General features: G+C 40.2%; 1 protein-coding gene across 1 annotated transcript in view; it reads left to right on the top strand.

Moving 5' to 3' along the window:
* Positions 1-24,055, top strand: part of LOC139695501 (uncharacterized) — a 321,860-nt gene that overhangs the window by 250,621 nt on the left and 47,184 nt on the right. Inside the window, exons 2-3 of the mRNA XM_071594295.1 lie at positions 15,503-15,657; positions 17,209-17,398. Of these exons, the coding sequence (XP_071450396.1) occupies positions 15,503-15,657; positions 17,209-17,398 (345 nt within the window). The remainder of the gene's footprint in view (positions 1-15,502; positions 15,658-17,208; positions 17,399-24,055) is intronic.

The raw sequence follows: 24,055 nt of genomic DNA, 5'->3' as shown, positions 1-24,055 counted from the left end.
GTCTTAAATATTTTTCGCCTCTAGTGTTTCCGTTTTGGACACATTAGGTAAGTACGCGGCTACTACGTCTTTGACCTAAGTCTGATAGAAATGGCGTCGAAACCATTACCCACCGCACAAAAGCGTCCGTGAGAGAGGCATTTTCTTTGCTGGAACGAGCTTGTTCTGGGGGCGCTTGTTCGTGGCAAGCTGTCACGTCGCAGTCTATTAAAAGTCCTTGCTCGTGTTCCCACCGGATAGAATTTGATGTAAAGGCAGCGATGTCACTCCCGAAGTCCCGTGCTTCGCATGTCTGCTCCCGGACGCCCATTCCGAAAAGGATATTTTGACGGAGGGCGGAATAATCGATTTCCAGTCCCGCATAAAGGTCTTTATTTCTCCCGTCTCGATGACGAGGAAGCAACACCAGTGGCGCAACAACGCGCCATTCGAACGAATAGCCCCATTCAAGTCACACGAGGCCACGCCGCATGCCTGTACATGGATTTTCTTGTTCCTTTTCGACGCGCTTCGGGAAACAAGGCGTCACTGCCTTCTCCTTGTGCCTCAATTGTTCATGTTCCTCGTTTTCCAGGTCTAAGCGAAGCTAGCAGTGCTCGCTGCATAATGCCAGCTGTCACTGCGGCCGGTTTAAAAGCTCAATCTACCGGTGTGAAACCGAGTGTTTTTGCGCCGTATCGAGTTAATGGACCAGGACCAAAAAGAAATGAAGAGGGACGGGGGGGGGGGAATATTTTCCAAAATCTTCAAGTGACACACATAATGAGACAATTATGGAGTTTTAACAGTGTGCAATTTTGCCAAACGGTTTTGCGGATGAATAAGCGTTAGTAAACCTGTCAACCAAAGGGTTACAATCGTTATTTATTGTATAGCAGAATCAGTGTGACAAAAACCAAATGACAATCTATCTTAAGAAAATATGTAAATGAAATTCTCAAGAAATTGGAATGTTAATTTAAACATTAAATTTAGGGGGGCACATGCTAGAAAGAAGTTCTTCTATTTGTCAAGTGTTTTGGATGAGGGTAGGCGGAGTGGTGGGAACATTAAAATAACTGTAACGAATCGTTCACAAAGAGATGACTGACATCATAAGTGAATATTTTAAGAAAAGACTGGTTAAGTGGATTAGACTCGATTGGAAACCTTTAAGATGTGGGTGTGAAGAAGAATCGAAAAAAGAAAATGGACGGAAAGGAAAACCAACGATTAATTTCTAGACATGCTAGGGAAAAGAGAGGCTATTGGGATAAATGGGAATAAGGGATGTACTGTGAGTCAATGGAATGCTGAAGAAGACAGTAAAATAAGAGGGGAGAATGGAAAGCGAGGTAATGGAAGGAAAAGAACAGGCATTATGAACGGAATTAAGGGAGGTAGAAAATATGCATGTATAATGAGTGAGTTATTGTAATACGAGGGTCATCCGGAAAGTAGTACCCGTTCGTGCCGCATGAAGTGCTGACGACGCGAGTAGCCGCTGGACGAGGTCAGATAGCTTCAGTGGCTTGTCTGCCTTCTCTGAGCCAAGTTGCGTGACGCTAGCATTGCCTGTGTTGTTTCTGTGATTGTTTACAATGTTTAAAAAAATTGAGAACGCCGCCAGTTGTGAAGTGAGGGCAGTGATTAAATTCCTCAATGCAAGAAACGTTCGCCCATGTGATATTCATCGCCAATTAAAGGAGGTGTATGGAGGCAATGTAATGGACGAGTCGTCTGTTCGGCGGTGGTGTCGCAACTTCAACATGGGGAGGGGGAACACACACGACGATGAGCGTTCGGGGAGACCGTCTGTCATTACAGACCAACTGGTGAGCTCAGTTGACGAATTCGTGAGGAACGATCGGCGCGTCACAATTGATGACATCTGTGAGCATTTTCCCAATGTTTCTCGAACAATTGTTCATGAAATTGTTAAACACCATCTGCATTATGCAAAAATTTGTGCAAGATGGGTCCCTCGCGTATCTCAATGAGCTGGCGGCGAAGGACTATGCAGCAGGAATACAGAAACTTGTCACACGTTATGACAAATGCCTTAATTTGCTTGGAGATTATGTTGAGAAGTAGTTTAAAGTATCCTCTTTCAAATAAAATTTTTTATGTTTGTTAATATTTACTTTTGTGTCTTTATTTCACGAACGGGTACTACTTTCCGGATGACCCTCGTATGTATGTATATATATATCAATGGGTTTAAGGATTTCTGTGCCGTGTTAGTTCGGGCTTAGGAGTATCGTTGCGTCTAGTCCAAGGGTTCATCAAAAACCTACCTTAAGCCAGTAAACTATTGAAAATAGGCAGTGTGTCAGGCATGGAGACGGCGGGATGCTGATGACAAGAAACAAGTATTACGCAAATGACGTAATCCGCTCGCAAACAAGCACACGTCCGAAAATGCAAAGGAACGTAGGTATAGACCCAAAATCTTATGTAAAATGAAAGGAAAGGGGAGAAATATTTTTTATCTCCTTAAACTGTTAAATTTCTTACTAAATTTTTGCATTAATTCTTCAAATAATCATTATTAAATAATTGATATTAACTGTCCTGGACATATATAAGTACGCAAAATAACCAAAAACTGTCCTATTTGCCATACATTTAAAGGCTTTTCCCGATATTAAGTCACTACATGGCTTATCGCGGAAGATTGTGGTGTGACACAAATGTCGTCAGCTCCCTGTTGATGTTGCTTGATATCCCAGGTGCAGTTTGGTCGACATTTTTCTCGCCTTTCCATGTACTCCTTACGCATCACATCTAAGCGCCACTCACGCTCATTTCCCTCCATCCCATTGACCGTATAACATTCAGGATGTTGTGACGCGATCTCATTGAAGTAGACTTCCTTCGCGTTTTCTTTCTGAAGTCGTGCAAAGATTATCTGATAGCGATATAAATGTGCGGTGATTCATTCAATGCTTTCTCTTTGCAGGTATGCACTCGCGTTTGGGCCAATGTCGCTTTCACTCCAGCCCACCGGAATTGGTGCGCTCATCTCTGTGGTTCAGCTTAGTGCCGTTGCGGCCATCAGCACGTCCTGTTTTCAGGTGTTCCAAAGGGTACTCGGGTCGCAACAATGCTAGTGTTTCTTGGCAACATAAACATTTATATATATATATATACATATATATATATATATATATATATATATATATATATATATATATATATATATATATATATATATATATATATATACACAGGGTGCAGCGCTTAAATCCGGACATTTAAATTTGAATTTCCCGCCATGTCTTAGTTCCACTGGAGGTCGCGATTGGCATTCTTGAAAGCTACGGACATCTAGTAAACAGTCATAAGCTCAAAATGGCCGAGATGTTACGTACAAGTGCTGAGTACAATAGAAGAGCCGCTTTTTTCGAAAGTGTTCGTGCTGGGAGTTCTATTTCGAAATATTTCGATTCTTCGGGTACCCCAGATCAACTGTGTGCCATATTGTGGCTTAGTATAATGTTTTGGAGAAGTCTAGGGAAGGTTTCGCTAACCCGACGAGGAAATCTCATTCGAGGAAACGCGAGCTTGTCCGGATTTAAGTGCCGCACCCTGTTTTTTATAGTGGTTCGCGGTAGTCCCTGGGTAGAGCGTTGGACAGACCGGAGGGCCCGGGTTCGATTCCCGGGCAAGCCTCAATGGGCACCTTGCAGCTCCACCAAATCTGTGTAATTTTTTGTTACCAGATTTTCATGGGAAGCCATAACCGGCACAGGGAAAGGAACTGGCCCCCTTACTCGGACATGTGAATTTCAGACGCCGCATAGGGCTGGATGAACTTGCCATCACCTACCAAACCGACTTTCGGGTTGTTGCTGTATATATATTTACGTAAATACATTCATATATTATATTATTAGGTAATCCAACGATTAAAGTAGGTTTTGGATGGACAACCATCAAATAAATATTTTATCTCTCCTAACAAAACACAACCCAACATCCTATTTTACAACATGCCCCTCTTCATCTCTGTATACTTTCTCCCTCCCTTCATCCCGTAGTAGTAGATTTAAGGTAGGCGACCGACAGCTTAGGTCATTTGCGTCAATAGGGATGGACAGGAATGGATGTAGGGTGGAGAGAAACCCAGCGTCGGCATTAGCCTACTCTTAACGAAAGTCGCCAAGGGGTCCGCAGTTTTACGTCCCATTCGACGGACGGCGCACTCACTCAATGTGCTCTCCAGAAAGCACCTCAAGTAGGGATCGGAATACCACTGAAAATGATCGGTCATCCTCAGGATTCGAACCCGGGCCCTCTCGGTGGGAAGCCAGTACGTTAGGCACCGCACCATCCACATCCCCCTGTAAATTGCTGAAGAATCACTTAAAGTATTTTAAAATAACATATATCAGGATGGCGAATGAAGAAAGGATTCCGTTCATGATTGTCTAAATTAGTTATCTTTCTGAATTGTAAAGCAAATCTGCAGTTGACAGATTCAGTTTCATTATCTGTTATCAGTTGATCAATAAGAAATGGGCTTACTGCGCACAGACCAGTTCGTGAAAGTCTTCGTGATGTTGATGTATACAGTGAATAGATGGGGTACAGATATAATGTAGCCTTTCTATTAAAATTATTACCACGTTTACTTCATTTTTGTTTTTTTAATCACATTTTATTCCCTTAGAACTCTTTTTCCTCACATCATATCGTTGATGTCCATATGCCATACAAATTTTCTCCGAAAAAAGTAGAAAAACGCTCATTGTCTTTTTCCAATCAAAATGCGTTATCAACAAAGTGTTTGTGACTCAGGGACGAACAGTGAACAGTAATTTTTACCTGGAAGTCTTAAAAAAATCGTCGGAAAAGATTTGCTACGCATCAGGAAGGTCTTTGACAACTGGATTCGGCACCACGACAACACGCCGTCCCACGCCGCCTTCCTCGGGACCGAGTGCAAACACAACGCTACGCTACGGTGGCAACGCTATCACTGCCCCCTGCAGCCCAGATGTGGCACTACCGCATTTTTTTTTGTTCCTAATAATAATAATGAGTTACATAGGCAGACGTCTTTTCGCGTTCTTCCTCTCCTTCGTATCCTTTCTGTGTCAAAACCCTCATCAGTTCATTCTACCTCTCATTGTACTCTGCATTTACTTTTTCTGCCCTTTTTCAAATTTCCCTGATACCATGTCATCTTCTCTTACCAAGTGCATTAGGGACTGGTGCATGATTTTTGAGTGCGCCAGCCTACTGCGTAACATTCAATATGCGTGGTCAGTAAGAACTATGGTTTATATATTTTAGCTCAATGTTTTGTTTCTAATAAATCTCTTCATCACAGTGGTAAACCTCAAGGTTCTTTTGCAAGGTGATGCTAGAGTTCACCTAATACTATGCCATCTATACTAATTGTGTGCAATTCACACATCAAGGTAATAAAGGACCCCAGTTCATCTACCTGGGCAACCTACGATTTCTCAAGGACATTTGGTACGCAAAAAACAATAGAATTCTGGTAGAGCTGAGTGTGTCAAGAGGCGTCACCCTTAGTAGAATCCTTGTCCTCAATCCAGTAACTCAAAGCTCTACCCAATACCATCCATGCGTTAGGTGTTACCCTAAATTAAAAAAAAATACGTATATTTTTGCAAGTAAATGTGGGAAAGGCAAATTATTATTAAGGTACTATTATAGCGGAGTACTTTACACAATGCTAAAATTGCAGAGTGTAAAAAACATTCGCCTTAACTGGGTTTCGAACCCGGATCCCTTGATGTCCGGCCGAGTGCTTTGGCCTCAGAGGACGCCTCGATAGCTTAACTGCTAAGGCTCTCGGTCGGAAATAGAGGGATCCGGGTTCGAATACCGGTCAAGGCGAATGATTTTTACACTCTGAAATTACTACATTGCAATGCATATTAGCGTATGACTCCGTGGAAAGTTATTGTTGCGGCATCTGCCACAGTTTCTTGGAATACTTAACAAAATTATTATTTTGAATCTTTGCTTAAACATTGGGAATACCCTCTGCCCTGTAATGTGCATCCATCCGTGGTTTCTCACTACCAAGAGTGCCCGAGTTTTTTAAGATCATCTGCCTCTCTTTCTATCCACCATCATCAGTCTCGAGAAAAACATGGGTGACCTTTGTACTTGAAGCACCTCTTAATGATTAGATTTCGAGGAATCTTAATGTCATGAATCATCGACACGTGAGATGACGTACTTGTTAGCTGTTCGTAACTTTCTCATGACTTCGTTTTAAGCAAAGGAAGTGAAATTTCAATTTTTCCCGAGGGTGGGAGCGTCAGGGTGTGGGCCATACTATATGCACTTGAGTTGCAGACGTCGAATGACCTAGCCTCAGCCCACCCACTAATATCCCTGTCCTGTCTACCCATAGTCCCTCACCTCACTCCACCCGCAACTACTCCGCCAATCGCCGCAGGAACGCCTCCATATCCCCGGGGGAAATTATGTTCTGGCTGACCAAATCCCTACGGGCCCCCCCGGAAGCGAGTTCCGGAAATAACGCCGCGATTTGGCCCTTCTAAGGCCGCAACTCCTCGGAGGGAGCGAAATAAAATCCGATCGCCTTCCGCACCCCCCCACCACCACCACATCGTTATCATTATCAACAAAAAAAGCAGCATCGTCCCCCAACGACTACGAAGTTCTCATTTCCCACCATATCCCTTCGTCGTTTGTTTTATTATGGACGTCCCGACGTCTTCTGATAGAAATCAAAGCAACCCCAGTGAGGAACGGTTGACATTACTGTGTTAATATCCAAGTTTGTGTGGACTTCCGTCATCCTACCCAATCCTCGCTTGGTTCACCAATTTTTCATGTAAATTGTGGCGGTTTTTGTATAACCTTCTACATCTACATTATGCCGTGTAAATCGGTGTGTGGCGTGTGGTGTTACATACATAGCCTAGCGCGGTCGGATAACGTCATTCTGATCGTTCGTGGGAAAAGTGACATCTTAAATTTATCTGTTCCGCACTGCAGCTGTGTAATTTCATTTCAAGGATCTGTCCCACCGTAGAATGATAGGAACATATTGATACACTGCTCAGTTTATCATAACGTTTTACGAATCCAGCTCCTCTACGCTGCACGCGATCTAAAACGGCAATAAATTCAACTTCAAATGTTACACAGGTTTTAATTTTTTTGTGGGAGAAAGTGAATCCCTCGTGAAAGGAAACCACATGAGGTGAATCGAGGTTATTCAATTCCTCTCTCATCGGCTTTAGCGATGTTAATGTTTACTTCCGTAAGAAAAGTGACTGAAACTCCACGTCAACCGTCCTCGGGACATACTCCGCGGCTGACGACATGTCCCGACGAAAGCAAACTTACAATGCACCCTCCCAATTCACCTCAATTGTTACCGTAGGCGAACGTTTCAACTTACAATGGCAGACGCAATACTATTGTCTGATCAATGAAACATGCACCATACATTAAGCGTGGTGCTAACAGTAAAATCAAAGTATTGCTAGGAAAATGATACGGATGAAATGTATATGATCACACTTTAATCAACGCTTGGTATATTTGTTGAGGCACTGATTTCAAATTATTCAGGGCAAGGAGGATTATTTAAATGTTTTGGTTTTGAATTCTTGTTCCCCTTAATTTATCCTGGTGGTCTAATTTACTAGCAGAAGCGTGGCTCCCAGTAGTTCCCGTAGGTGTCAACGTAATCACTATCCCTATCTCATGCCTTTTCATCGATTTCACCATAAAAAAAATAGTGATTGATCACTGATATTTTCATAATTTTGTTTCATAAACGTTACTCAGCAATAAAAATCAGTTATATTGTTAAATTAATGACCAGAACAGTATCCATTGATATAGAGATGCAGAACCCAGTAAATAGGAGTGACTCTATTAACTAATTAATGGTTATTAATGATGAAAAGTTATGAATGCTGGTGAGATCCACCCTCTCTTTTTATCTTTATCTTATCTTTTTTTATTTTTTTAGTTATCTTTTTTTTCTTTATCGTTCTACATGGTATTTTGCAAGCCACCCCTAGGGTGTATGGCAGACGGTGATTACTTATACACTTGGCATGCAGCATCAAAATTTAAACTTTTCTTAATTTTTCGATGCAATATATTTCTGGAAAAATAATTTAAATAAGGAAGATTAATGTACAGTATATGCTCTACGGTTTCTAGGTGAGATACACTTCCCTAGGCCTGCGAGAGGAATATTAGGGAACAAGAAGGACAATAACTATAGCTAGATAATATAAAGGCTACTTAGGTTACATTCCAGGCTACTACCAACATACTAGGCTACTGGGGATTTAAAAGAAAAATATTTCTCCGCCTAGCGCTGTCGGTTATTATTATTCTAATCCCTTATCTTTCGTGTAAAAATTACATTTTAAATATCTGTTCTAAACTTAATCTTTCTGCTTTGTGTACATGATCTCTCCAACCGTAGGACGATTAGGCTAGTAATACATTTTCGACATCTTCGTTGGAAAAACTTCCTTCCTAGATGGCGATAGATCTATTCCTAGAATCCATGCTAGATAGTATTTAATCTGTAATTTAGCCTTCGTTCCTGAATGATTCCCAACCTAGTTCCTCCAATTATTTTGATACTTTACTCAGTTTATCATTAGAAAGTTTTACAAATCCAGAACTGCATGTTTATCTAGAACTCAAAGATACATATTCATGGTTGTGATCTTTCCTCGGTTACGTTTCCCATCACGAACGGTCAATTAATCAATATGATAGCATTAAAAAATAGCAGGGTTATCAGGGTTTTATCAAGGGTGAAAGGTATCACCAGGATTTACACCTGATTAGCAATCGAAATCTTAACCCGCTATTTAAGGCTTCTCCATCGCCTGCTGAGGCGTAAAAAACACAATATTAAGATTGCAGGTTCGATAGACGTGATAAGGGTTGACGTCCAGCTCGAAATATCACAATTGGTGTCAAATTCTTCACGGCCATTGAATTTTTTTGTTTTATTTTTTTTTAATATTACTTCAGTACTAGTAGGACATCCTGGTAGCATTTATCCTAGATCCATGGGCGTAGGGTGCGATCGAGAGATTTTGAATTCCTTCCCCTTCCCTTCGTGGGTTTGTGAGCCTTGCGTTCTCACGTTTCCTACGCTCTCTGTAATAGCAACCTATTTAACCTGCTTATCGGTTCGCACTTTATAAGAGCGTGCTATCGCGAGCGAGCTTCAAGTGTTGCCTGGCAGATGGCTGCTCGCACGCTTCTGGCGTCGCAATAATGGGTATACATTATCTGTAGTACACAGCTGTGGGGGTGTTTGTTTTCGGCAAAGACTTTGGATATCGCTCGTTGTTTATCCCCTTAGTAGTCTCGCTAGGATGAATAAAAAGTCTCCGCCATTTCCTAACCCAACCGCATATCTGTAAGCTGTTGCTACCTGGGGCTGCAAGTCTTATTACAAGTGAATTTACAATCACTCGAAAAAATTTGTGAATGAAGTACATCTGCATAGTACCCTGCAAGCCAAAGCTAGGTTTGCGGAAGGGGACACCAGAATGAGTTTGATGCCAAATATTTTCCCCCTAGCGCTGCTGTCGGGCACTTTATTCTGATCACTTGTCGTTCATGGGAAAAACGACATCTTATATCTATCTGTTCAACACTTAATCTCTATAATTTTAGTTACATAATCTCTCCTACCGTAGTACGATAGAACTAATAACACATTTCCAACATCATTGCTAAAGAGACATCCAATTAATGCAAGATATTTAATCTTTAATTAGCCTTTTCCTCCAATTTCCCCAATATTCATCTATTAAATACTAATTCTTTGTTAGGTTGTCCACATATTCCCTGCATTGGGTTCACCCAGGAGAGGTATTTCGTGTATTTGCAGTTGGCGGAGGGCTTGATGGAATGAGTGCACCCCCAGGACACTTGATGTTGATTTTTCAATTGACCGGAACATGAAATTTTGCGTCGTAATTTATTTTTTCCGTATCTGTTCAATAGTTTCTTGAGCTTGGTTATGTGCGGAGCGGAAACATGGTCATTGAAACCGGATGATAGGCGTGGATTGGAGGCTTTTGAGGTATGGGTGTGGAGAAGGATGTTAAAGGTTAAATGTGCCGAAAGGAAACAGTTCTAAGCATGGTGGGGGAGGATAGACGATTTTTGACTGAGGAACCAATGCTGTTACGTCACATTGGTATGATTTTGGCTGTTCATAAATTATTTCTGTACAAGTGATTTTACATCAAGCGCAGGACAAATCCGTCAACTGAATTGTCGCAAAAAAGATTAGTTATTTATCTCATCATAAGATTTTCAAAGAATCAATGCTGTAGCAAGAATAGTTTAATAATAATACTGAAAAAATACTGTCAACTAAATTTATCAAGTGCTATCCGATGATCTTATTTTATATATTTTGCATATCGAACGCTTAGGCGCTGGTTTCCGAAATAGCTGAAAGATCTGGTATGTTTTTCATCCCTTCCATTTGCATTTCAAACTCGTAATAAATACTATGCCTAATAAATGCTATGGTGCCGTTCTTCTGTTTAAGTAAGCAATCGTATCCGTAACAGTTACATTGGAGTTAGTAACGCCTGGTACTGTAACAATGGTCTTTGTCACGTGATAGTGGCATTTTTCGCCAACATTGTTGTAACACCATTAATGACGTAATGCGCATTCTATCTCTTCTTAACTCTATGATATAATTGGACACGGGAACTCTGCTTTTACCTTCATATGCTCTGCCGGAAATAAAATGGGAATTCAGACGTCAATTTAATACACAAAAAGTGCTATTTGAGAAGGAAGAGAAGATTTGGAAACACTGGGACGAAGGCTTTGTTCTTGCGGGAACCGTACGCGTGTTTAATAAGTTGTCTAGTTCAGCGAGAATATTTATATTTCCAAATTTAAGAGGTTCCTCCTTGTTTATTTTTAATGTTGTTTAGGCCATAGCACCTAACCGTTACTAATTTGATGTGTTGTACGCAAATGAATTAAGGCGGGTAAATTTATTTTTTTTTCCGCACTCCGCGTTTTAAACGCAGCACTTGAAAAAGAAGTGGGACACCACGTCCGCCGTTATTCACCATTAACCGATTGTCCCTCTTGTCCCGTTTTTTTACACTTTTCGCGTGTTAAAAAAATTAGCGGAATGCACTCGGAAGAATGATGGCCGACAGTTCAAACGTGCCGTGGTCCGTTTATCATCCGAGGTTCGAGTGGCGGCACTGCGGTGGCTTCCCTCGTGGCGTACGGCTTCGTATTCAAAAACGTCCGTTATTTTGTTCAAACTGTGAAGTTGATTTGAATCCTATTTTTTTATTTTTTTTTGACCGGACAAGAATTGTTTTCGACCAATCAAAAAAAAAACATCGTCCATATTCAAACGACTATCCAGACGTTCCGGATTCGTTGGTTTCGAGAGAATTGAATTTAAATTAAATAAAAATAAATAAAAAATGGCTTTAGAATGTCGAAGTTTCAGCTTCGGGCGATGAACAAGTGCCGGACTTTGCCCTTCGTTTGTTTTCATCCGGAGTTTCGCCCGAGACAACTCAGTTGCGTGGTATGTCGATTTAAAATAAAAGAGCAACGATACGCATGTGACGGATTGTGACGTATTGCGGATCGTCACTTATATAATAATGAAGGTCGTCCGCTCATTGTATATCAAATAGTAAATCTAAGTAGGAAAATAAATATCTTTGGGTTTTTAGTATGTGGGTTTACATTGTCATATATGAAGTCATGTTATTTGTTCTGTTTTTATACATATTCCGTCAAAATTCCGTATCGTCTTGTGAAGGGCATTTCGTCCATTCGTGGTAGTAATGATTCATTTGGTTTGCGGTAAAATTTATCTTTGCACTCCAACATACTTCAGTTGCATGTTCTATTTTGGATTATGCTAACTTATAACGACGCTGCGTATATTCAAATGGATTTATCGGTGACCGACGAATTATCATTCGAGCATAAATCATTATGATTGCCATAGCTTTGAAAAATCATAGGTTTTGGAACTTGTAGAGCGCAGCATGTTTGCCAATTACCGATAGATACTCCACGGGATCTGTTACAAAACTTATCCATTCACACCTTTCGGAATGGAGTTACCTGCATTTTCCTGAGTTAATGAAGTCACGTGATGACATTGGGTAGATTGCCTTTACAAATTCAAATTTTGAAACCTCGATTTCTGTTACTAGACGTGGGGATAGATTTTCTGGAGTGACTCCCATCAACTATTGAACACTACCAATGCCAATGCCTTTGTGACTTTGAGGAATTCTTCAGTTAGTTATAATTTCTCTGAACAGAAATGTTAGCTTCGCATTTCTATTTATTTTCGTTTTTGTTCATTTATATCTGTGGTCATAGGGACGTACATGCATGCCTTGTGTTTCTTTCCATTTCAGTGACTTTAAATTTCAGTAATATAAGCTTTTTTACAATAACAGAAGGAAATACAGTAGACTTCAAGTTGTCACACATTTTTAACGCTAGTTGCTGCCATCTGTTTTTGAAGTTGTGGAACCATCAAGGACATTGATATTCTCCCTTCGCGCCGATTCTTCAGTTCCTCTTCAAACGACATCTCTGACACATCGCGTCAATTTTCAATGCCCGTTTTTCTTATATTTACTTATTTTAGTGACCTGTAAGCCACCGTCCGGGTGTATGGCAGGGGGTGAAAACACGCAGAATAATTTTACCGGAACATGACCTTACCGCGGTCGAACAACGATCCCCTATCGTTCGGGGAAAAAATTACATCATAATTCTATCTGTTCTACACTTAATGTCTCTAATTTTACTAACAAGATATATCAAGATACTAATTTTACTAGCATGATCTCTCCTACCGTAGTACGACGGGAGTAATAATGCATTTTCAACATCACTGCTTAAGAGACGCCCTTCCAATCAATGCAATAGCATTACCTTCGCTCAGTTAGTGATTCCCAGCATAGCTGCTCTAATATTTTGGACACGCTTCTTAATATACAGGTAAGTTTATCGTTGCAGCGTTTTAAACATCTAGCTCCTCTGGCACGCGATCCAATTCGGCAATTTATCCAACTTCGTTAGGATACCATATTCTTGCATCATATTCTAAATGAGGCCTAACCGACGCCGGATAACATTTTTCTTTGACCATTTCATCACATTTACCCAGTACTCTTCTAATAAATCCTAATTTTTTGTTAGCTTGCCTACATATTCCCCGTATGTGTTTTACCCTGGAGACATCGTGAGTAAGGATATTGCCTAGGTATTTAATTGATTCTACACATTCCATTTCGGTGTTCCCAATACAATAGGTATTCGGGTAGGAGTTACTCTTTTTCCAAAACATTATTACTACGCACTTTTTTTAAGTTTAATTCTAATTGACAAGCCCAGGGTTTTACTTGACTTGATCGATTCTCGTTTAATGGTTAGCGCAAAGCGCCTTCTAAATGTTTCTGTCAATGTTATCTCTCGTTCCTAAACAATGAAATATTAGAGAAAGCTCAATTTCCAGAGGCGTATTCGTGGAAGAAATTCGTTTCGGCCCTTGGGCTTTTATTATTAGTAGAAGTCTACCGGTTTATGGTTGGTTTTTGATGGACACTGATACTTTTTGATGTACTCTGTACTCCTAAGCCCTTAGTATCATGGAACAAAAAATCATTTGACCCATTAATAAATTTAATAATAATTCTTTCTTTAGCTCTCAATACTTGCTTCATACTATAATTAAAATCAAAATTCGTCTTCTTTACAGGCTCTAGTGTACCTGTTTTCGTTTATATTAATGCCGAGGCTAAACTGTGGATTAATAAATCAGTTTATTCTAAGTTTAATCTTTTTGCATGTCAATTATGAAATGTAAAAAGAAGTTAGGTGAAAGTTATTTTTTTGACATGTCATGTGAACATTTTTGTAATGATAAAGAAAGGCACATCATCCAGTGAGTATTTTTCGGGCTACCATTTTCATTTATGTTTGCTGCTGCGAAAGAATGATAACTCAGAGCACAATACAAGTAGTCTTGACTACGGTGTGAATAACTAGTTTTTAATTCCTAAATATATCTGATAAATTGCATATTGTTATTCTTATTATATTTCCTAGCAGAGATTCATTTTAATTTGAGGCGTGTGTTGCCGATGACACTCGTAAAAGTCCCAGATAATGTGAATTATGTCGCAGAAATGCTTTAATTCTTCCCGTGTCTTATTATAAGGTAATCTACCGGTTAAGGTAGGTTTTTGGATGGACACAACTACTAAACAAATAATTTGTGACCCCAAGCAAAACACAACATCCTACTCTACATCAGGTCCCTCTTCAGCTCTGAGTACTTTCTTCCTCCCTTCATCCCGTCCAACATCCCTATCCTGTTCCTTCCCTTTCCTCTTTTTCCCAACATTCTCCCCTCTATCACAGTCTTCAACATCCCACTGCCGATCAATACCCCCTTCATCCATTTTTCCTGCCTCCATAGGATTACTCCCAGCAAACCCCTCTCTTCACCCACCATACCAAGTACTTCCTCATTTGTTTCTTCTAGGTCCATTTCACCTTCTCCATTCTTCTCCACACCCACATTTCAAAAGCCTCTCAAAAGTTAGTGTCCTTGAAGAGAAACTTTCACTGTACAGAGTCTTTGTCTTGAACCGACAAAGGAGGACACCAACCTCCCACTCATTACAACTGCGGAGTGGATATACTCTAGGCACCTAGATGATCCCCAATGAAAGAGACGGATCGCCCAACGTACCGGAGCCGGCAATACAGGACACCATCCTCCTTCCTCGGACACCGTGTTGTGACGGGACCGTGGACGCCAAAAGGGACACAGATATGAGGAAAATAACGTCACATCGCAAACAACTGGACTCTTCGTACTCTTTTGTCTTTTCCTCTTCCTCTACAAACGCTCAATCTCCACACCCCCACTTCTACCTGTTTTTCTCCCATCCTCAAGAGTTCGGTTTTTTTGCCATCCGCCTCTCCCCCAACCCCTCCCAGCACGTAGATACATCCCAGCACGTGGATACATCCCCTTCCCCAATAAATATATATATATATATATTTATTTATTTATTTATTTATTCATAATGTGTGTGTGTGTATATATTTAGGACTGTAGAGTGAGATCTTCTCTTAAAAATGATGTAATACATCGAAATTCTTCGGCAATAAATTTTTATCAAGTGGAAATTTGAAATAGTCTTCGTCTCTGTTGTTACCTTCATCGGAAGAATATCAATGATGGAAATGAATATTTTGTAATATAGATTTCTCCGTAGGATTTGCTTCGGTAAAAAAACTTTTCGATTCAATTTAATACGTATGCATGTATTTCCCATGGCCATCAATCTAACCCTGCCGCGCTGAAAATGTTTTTTGGGTATTACTCGGTATTATGCAATTATATTTATCGTGTGTTTAGCGTTTAATTTTTTAATCTGCCATATTTTCCTTTCCTTCTCAATCATTCTAGTGGATGATAACGCGACGTCACCTTCCGTGAGCATCCTGGGTGGCCCTGATCTCTTCGTGACCCTTGGAGGCCCGCTTAACTTAACGTGCATCGTATCCCAGCCACAGGGCGATCACGAGGATTCTTCCTACCCAGGCTGGCTTCATGATGGGACGGTGAGTTTTCTTACGGGATTGGATAGGACATTCAATGGAAGCCTCCGTGTTGGCCGGACTTTGAACGACCTTCAAAAGGCTCTGTCGTTCATATATCTCTGTTAAGCAATTTTCATAATAATGTTGTCATTATGCTGTATTCAGAACAACGAAGGGCCGTGTGTGGTACGTGAACATTGTGCAAGCTTTTATAGTAAAGCATTAGCATTGTGAAATCTTGGCGAGCCATTTAATTTGGCTCGAAAACGTGCATAATCCAGTTTTATTTTTGTTGGGTGGTACGTGTGAGTATTAGTGTTGAATGGTGAAGGTGTAATCCATATTTTGTAATATAGAATGTATTTTCAATTAGACCATCAAATTTTATACAAAATAATTCCTCCAACCGGTATGATCTTCATTTTTACCATAAGAATGGATATAATATAAAAGATTGATATGTTGCCTTCACTCCGCCTTTATAATGGAATCGATTATTTGTATTCTATGTAAATATCTTGACCCTCTGAAAGTGGCAATAATATATACTATTTCCTTTCCCAGATGGTGAGCAAATTTTACCAAAATATTCAAAATTAGATTGGTTTTCAAAAGATATTAACTAATGACAAAAAAAATCGATTGCCTTCATTTTTTTAATGTAGATGTCATATTTGGTTTGTGTGTCTTGTGTGTATATTTTGAATACCGTTTTTCTGTGCTAACGATCGAGGATATTCAAGGAAGTGGTCCTTATATTGCAAATTATTTCCTGCCCGTATGAAGGATTTTTATCCTATTATTTATTTCACTAAATACCGTTGAAATTAAGGTGTGTTTAGAAAATACCATGCCCGAAACACGTTCTCTTTTTTTATGGGGAATGTGCTCTCTCTATATATGTTGGTATCTTTGCAGTAGCTACGGCTGGGATAGTCTGTAACCAAATCAATGTAAGTTTAATGGAGAGAAACTGACTTAATTCCATGCGGAAACGAAGATAACAAAATTCCCGGGGGAAATATGTCATTGGAAACAAATGTATTTTGAATTAATTATCCAAAAAACTGGGAAAATGCGTCGGTGACAAATATTGATAAACTATTTTTTTATTTTAGAGGCTTTATTCTGGAGAACAAACAGCTTATCGATATGAAAAGAGCCGCCAGAACCATCAATCAATCATTGCAATTCCAACGGTTGCACCCGCTACCCTTAATTCTCCACGGGAATGTAAATATCGTGGCTGACAGACCCCGCGAAGAACATTGAAAGTTTGAATATAAATCACTAGTAAATGATTTTTCGCTAGTTCATGTTTATTAATCCCGTTACATTGATGACATATTCCTAGAGAAAATGAGCAATTTTTGATTAATCTCCCTTGAACCCATATGCCATTCGACTTGATATTTATATTAAAATCCACAAAAACCTGTCGTAGTATTAACGAAATCCATCGGTAACCGTTGGCACTGTGACCACTTTCCAAGGATTTCCTATATCCAGGTCGGGGATTCAGTCATTATAGCCCCCTTAAATGCTTTTCCTTCATCTTTTCTTCAAATCCAGGTCGTCAGTTTGTCGTCTGCGACGGACATCGAGACACATGCGTCGATCAACGGATCCAGGAGATCCTCCTTGCTCAAGAAGATAGTGGTGCGGGCGGATGAAGGAATGTACACGTGCTCCTTAGCCGACAGCGCCGAACAGTCGAGCATCACGCTGCACGTCGTCGTGGACGATGAACGGGAAGATGGAGGTGAGGCATTTTAATAAGTCGCTGCACGCGGAGAGAAGAAAACGACGTAATATTTAGTAAATGAAGGATGATTATACAGATTGTGGTCGCCGGGGTTGGGAAGGTTGCTCCAATTCCCATTATCACTAATAGCATTATGACGGGCACCTACATCCCCATTCTATTTTATACGAGTATTTAGTAACTGTGGGGCGAACAATTAGGTTAGGATCGTGGAAAATATGTTCAAATACTTGCACAAACTTGACCTATAAACTAGATAATTGCCTGTCATTTCGCGATCTCTTCTTCGAAATTAACGTCTTTCTGCGAAAAGTAAGGATACATTTTTAATGCAATTTTTTCATTTGGATTAATCACCGAATTGGATCGCGAGCAGCGTAGAATGGCTAGATGAGTAAAACGTTGCCATGATAAACTTAGTATAATATCAAAAATATTAGATCAGCTAGTCTGGAAATCACTCCCGGAGCAAAGTTTAAATTACAGAATTAAATCTATTACATAAATTTGGAAGGGAGTCTCTTTAGCAGTGATGTTGAAAATGTACGAGGGTCATCCGGAAAGTAGTACCCGTTCGTGCCGCATGAAGTGCTGACGACGCGAGTAGCCGCTGGACGAGGTCAGATAGCTTCAGTGGCTTGTCTGCCTTCTCTGAGCCAAGTTGCGTTGCGCTAGCATTGCCTGTGTTGTTTCTGTGATTGTTTACAATGTTTAAAAAAATTGAGAACGCCGCCAGTTGTGAAGTGAGGGCAGTGATTAAATTCCTCAATGCAAGAAACGTTCGCCCATGTGATATTCATCGCCAATTAAAGGAGGTGTATGGAGACAATGTAATGGACGAGTCGTCTGTTCGGCGGTGGTGTCGCAACTTCAACATGGGGAGGGGGAACACACACGACGATGAGCGTTCGGGGAGACCGTCTGTCATTACAGACCAACTGGTGAGCTCAGTTGACGAATTCGTGATGAACGATCGGCGCGTCACAATTGATGACATCTGTGAGCATTTTCCCAATGTTTCTCGAACAATTGTTCATGAAATTGTTAAACACCATCTGCATTATGCAAAAATTTGTGCAAGATGGGTCCCTCGCGTATCTCAATGAGCTGGCGGCGAAGGACTATGCAGCAGGAATACAGAAACTTGTCACACGTTATGACAAATGCCTTAATTTGCTTGGAGATTATGTTGAGAAGTAGTTTAAAGTATCCTCTTTCAAATAAAATTTTTTATGTTTGTTAATATTTACTTTTGTGTCTTTATTTCACGAACGGGTACTACTTTCCGGATGACCCTCGTATTATTACCCCATCTTGCTACGTTAGGAGAGAATATGCCGATAAAATTAGAGAGATTAAGTGTGGAACAGATAGATTTAAGATTTCATTTTTTCCACGAACGATAATGGATCAGAATAACATTGTTCGACCGCGGTAGGGTCATGTTCAGGTAAAAATTAGTCTGGTGTATATTCACCCCCTGCCACACCCCCTATCGGTGGCGTGCAGGGTACTAAAATAAATAAATAAAATAAAAACGATTTGCGACTCGCAATGCACTCAGATTGCAATTACATTGGATACTACGTACCTGGAAATGCCGCGCATTATAGCGCCTCTCGTGGTCAAATGTGTAATATTATTTCCCGTCATTCCTTATTAGTATTCCCGGTTGGCTCTAATAGCCTTACTCGGCCTTTGAGCGATGACTCTCATGCTCTTTAATCTCCACGTTGACGTGAATTTAGAATTAGTTATAGCGATGCTTAAACATGACGTACTTAAAAGGTCGTAGAACTTAATGATTATTCCAAGACCTAAATTAGTACTGAATTCAGGATACCTAAAAATGTATCTTTTAAAATGTGGGAATCCCATTCGATAAATGAATTGAACTCGATGTTCTGCTCTGAAAACAAAAAAAAGGCACGATGCTATTTTCTGTCCCATTATTGCGTCCAAATACCAATCAAAGAGGAGCAGCGCCGTTTCTATAGACTACCGATGGTTACGTCGAGGTCAAAAATTTATTTATAGGCATCCATAATTTCTTTATTTCAACAGGGAAATATAATTATTTGTCCAATTTCCCTTTCTCTTCTTTTAGATTGTAATCTTTTGGCAATTGTTTCTAATACTATAGTCGTTTTCTTGTCTCAACTATGTGTGGAAGCCAACGGGGCTACTAAATTATTATTGTAATTCATTCGTAAACACTGCCGTCGATGTAATCAAACTACGCGTTTGTTCATGAATGAGAAACGAACGTCGACTGAGGAGAGTTAAATCGTGTAAAAGGATTCATCTGAGACTTAGCACCGAGTTTGCATGCAATACTGCGCATCCTGACTTCAGTTCCTGAAATAAGTATCATGCTTCTTCTTACGTTACGCAAAGAAGCAGAAAAGCCTACTCTGATGTAGAGTAGGATGATGGATTTTGTGTTTTGTTAGGAGTCACAAAATACTTATTTAGGAGCTGTGTCCATCCAAAGACCTACCTTAACCGGTAGATTACCTAATAATAATTCTTCCTTTCCCTTCGTATATGCGTTGAAAAGCACGGGTGGTAATAGACGACCCTGCTTTATCCCTATTCCTAACACTGTCAGTCCCAACTCTTCAGCTAGCCCTCCAATCTATTTAGGGTTTTGTAGTATCCTGCAAGCCACCTACTCGTGTGTGTGGCTGGGGGTGAATAAACGCCACACTAATTTTGACCCGTGTATGTTTACCCCTACCGTGGTCGGGCAACGTTATTCTGATCCCTTATCGTTCGTGGAAAAAATGGCATCTCGATATCTACTCCAATTTTCTGCAGTACATTCATTAATTCTACCCAGTTTACTCTATCGATCGTTTCCTCGAAATCTAGGAAACAAATAAATGTTTCCTCATTGTACTCGTATGTTGTGTTTATCTTTCCACCTTATATTGTTCTCCGCGTGTTATTATTCCGATTACTTCTTTCTTATCCCCTCATCCCACAATTTGTGTGCACCTTACCCATGATACTCTCTTTCGTACAAATGTTGTCACTTTAATGTCGCAACATTAAGATATGAGACATTCTTTTGTGCCCATTCGGTTCCAAATGAACTATTGGAACCTTACACTCTTATTGGCAGATTAGGCCGCCGATTATGAAATTGGTCAGGCACGCGTCCACGGTCTCGTCAGGAAAAAACTTTTGAACGCGGATAGTCATCATGATAGTTTGTATCAATATCCTCTCAGTTTTTGCAATGTACTCTATCTTTTTTTTAGTCGGAGATACTTTTTATGTGTTTTAAACGTGTCGGTAAGTTTATTGATACCCTGGAATTTTTTGTTTCCCCGTGTAGTTCATTTTTCCTCTCCCAGTATTTGATTATACCCTTCGGCATATTTCCACGCATTAGTTCGTTCGAACCGTCGGAGGAGCTGACATCGCTAAGAGGTTAAAAACTGCTCCAACTCGCACGAGATTTCAAAGTTCCTATTCAAACCTGATCCTATCCCAAGTTGATTCTTTCGTTGGAAGACTGCGCTAAGTTGGGAAAATGGATTTAGAACGCAGTCAATCATCAGGTCCGCAAGGATTCACATATTACGTACTTCATACCCCTCATAAATTGCAGCGAGGACGTAAATCTTGACGAAGAGACGCATATAACCTCGATTTGAAGAAAGGTATGTTCAACATGTGATGAATTAATGGATTCTCTGCGTGGGAATGGGGAGTAATCTAATTCCTTTCATCGAGAGAAGGAAACGTTGTCGGAAGAGGATGGGTGCATTATAACTTTTCGCGCAGAGAATCTCACCTCGGGCCCAGCGCTCTTTAAGAATGCAGATGCCTTCCTTTCCTTGCGAATCTTGCCGGTCGGAAAATAATAAGGAAAATTGAATCCCTGGGCACGGGAACGAATTATGCAGATTCCGCAAGGCGCACGTTCAAAAGAGGGAACGAGAGGGGAGTGGGGTGGGGGAAGGTTTTGCTGCCGTTTTTCACAACCCTCTGTTATTACAGCCATCATTATTTTCCACATTTATGTACCCACGTAAAGACTCGTTCACAAATAGGGAGGGGGGGAGGGAAGTCGGCGACAACGACCTCAAATTAAAGATGTGAAGAAAAGATTGGTGAAAACTCTCAAATGGAGGGTAGTATTAGTACTGTTCGGAAATTTGGTTGTTGCGGTAAGAGGGGAAGAGTTGATTGGAGTGTTTCTGAGATGTAGGTGTGGAGAAGAATGGAAAAAGTGTAATGAACAGGAAAAGAAAAGAACGGAAAATTTCTAGGAGAGATAGGTTACCGGGAGAAATTGAAGGAAAGAAAGTTGGGAGAAAAAGAAGTGGGATGTAGGACTAATGGAGCGATGATGGAATGTTGGATAAGGGATAGAATGTTTTGCAGTCGAGATATATTTATTTATTTATCGACTTAATCGGGCAAGGTTGAGACCTATAGTCCCTTCTTCCACCTAACCTTTGCATTACAGACATTACATTGAAACCTATCACGTACAACCAAGCCCTAGATGGAGGAAAATCCACCTAGACGGGAATCGAACCCGCGACCTCTGGGTTGGAAGGCCCTGTTACCCCGCCGCCACCGAGATCGAAGTAAGAAAAAGATTGGACACGTTGGATTGCAGGCAGATGTATGGGATTAAGGGTAGGAAGGAGTATGCGGATTAAAAGAATAATATTTTTTTATTTTAATACCCTGAAAGCTATCGCGAGGGTGTGTGGCAGCGGGTGAATACATGCAAGACTAATTTTGACCCGAATATGACCCTACCTCGTTCGAAGAATGTTATTCTGATCCCTTATCGTTCGTGGAAAAAACATCTTAAATCTATCTGTTCTAAACTTACTCTCTCTAATTTTATTAAAATGATCTCTCCTAACGTAGTACGATGGGGGTAATAATACATGTTCAACATCACTGCTAAAGAGAAGTCCTTCCAATTAATGCAAGAGCTTCAATCTGTAACTTAACCTTCGCTCCGTGATTCCCAGCCTAGCTGCTCTAATATTTTGGATACGTTAATAAGTTTGTCATAACAATGTTTTACAAATCTTGCTCCTCTACGCGATCCAGTTCGGCAATCAATCCGACATCGTAAGGATCCCATGTAATAGCAGCATATTCTAAATGAGGCCTAACCAACGAAATATAACATTTCTCTTTGTCCTATTCATTACAATTACCCAGTATTCTCTAATAAATCCTAATTTTTTTCTAACTTGTCAACGTACGATATTATCGTATTTCACGAATACGTTTCACCCAGGAGAGATCGTGAGTGAGGGTATCGCCTAGTTATTTCATTCAGTCTACACATTCCATTTCGGTGTTCCCAATGCAGTAGGCGTTCGGGTGGGAATTGCTCTTTTACTTGCCCCCCCAACGTACGAGTAAAACTTTTTATACCCCCCGGAACCATCGCGTGAAGGTGTGGGCATTGATGCCCGACGGTATCTGTAGTGGGTCTCTTTGGTGCTAGTGCCTTAATGGAAGCTACACTTGTCTGATTAAGCTTTTCTATCGTCATTTTTGAACTTTTATTGTCCACGTCAATAACTCTCTCAGCGGCGCTAGTCGTACGTGCCGAGCATTTAAATGCCTCGTTTTATCCCAATGCTAAATTTGAAATATTTTTGGAAATAATTGTTACAGAGATAAGGAAATCGTGCTATTTTTGTGGCCTACCAGAGATGCAACGGAGCGCTAGTGTTAAATTTACCCGTTGTGGTCACACCTCACAGCCACAATTGGTTATAATGATCACCTGTGGTATGATGGAACCCAAGTCGGAAAAACAGTTGTCATTTCGTTTTTATTTGAGTTAAAGCCTTAAAAACTCAACTGAATTTACTATTGTATGTACTCTCTATGATATCATTGTGTCGTAATGCAGAAATTGTTTGTTAATTTAAAAAAAAAATTTTAGATTTTTTTAAATCACGGATATCATCGTAAAATCTCCAAATTTCAATATTTTTCCCTCAAACTTTGGGGGCAAACTTCCTAGACTATACCCTTAGAAACGATTTGAGTTCAAATGTAAATGCCGAGAAAAACTATATTTATTTTGAAGATGGAAGTGCTGAATTTTACTCGAAATTGTAAAAATAATGGTGAGATTATTACAGAGGTGAGTTAGGTGAATAAATAATGTTGTCTATTCGAAAAAATAATTTATTTGGACAATACCCTGGCAAATATTATACAAAAGTTATAAATTAGAATTAGGGCCTGAAAATCAATCAGAACCACTGCATTAGACACACAAGTATATGCGGTGTTTGTCCACTTCGGGCATAGGAAAGATGGACTGTGGATCATGTTTTTTTACTCCTATCTTCATTTCACATAAATATTTGAATGAAAAATTCCTACCATTCTTTTTTTAATAGCCCCTTCTCAAATCAACTGTAAATGAGAAATATATCGAAATCACTGCACACTATTTGATAGAATTTTTTTACCACATGGTCGCACGGTGGGTATCGTATTTTGTACCCCGGCCAAACTATGTGCATCTGTACATCTCTACATCGACGTGCACAGCCAAACTGACTCGACGCTAAGGCTCGCAAATTGTGCAAACAGTAGTGTTTAACATCAACTACAAATGGCAGCACAAATTTGATTTTGAGGCAT

Source organism: Hetaerina americana, unplaced genomic scaffold (genome assembly GCF_022747635.1).
Source record: "Hetaerina americana unplaced genomic scaffold, ioHetAmer1.1.p SCAF_6, whole genome shotgun sequence".
In the NCBI taxonomy this organism is placed as follows: Eukaryota; Metazoa; Arthropoda; class Insecta; order Odonata; family Calopterygidae; genus Hetaerina; species Hetaerina americana.
The sequence above is the reverse complement of the archived record's forward strand: the minus strand, read 5'-3'. Positions and strand labels throughout refer to the sequence as shown.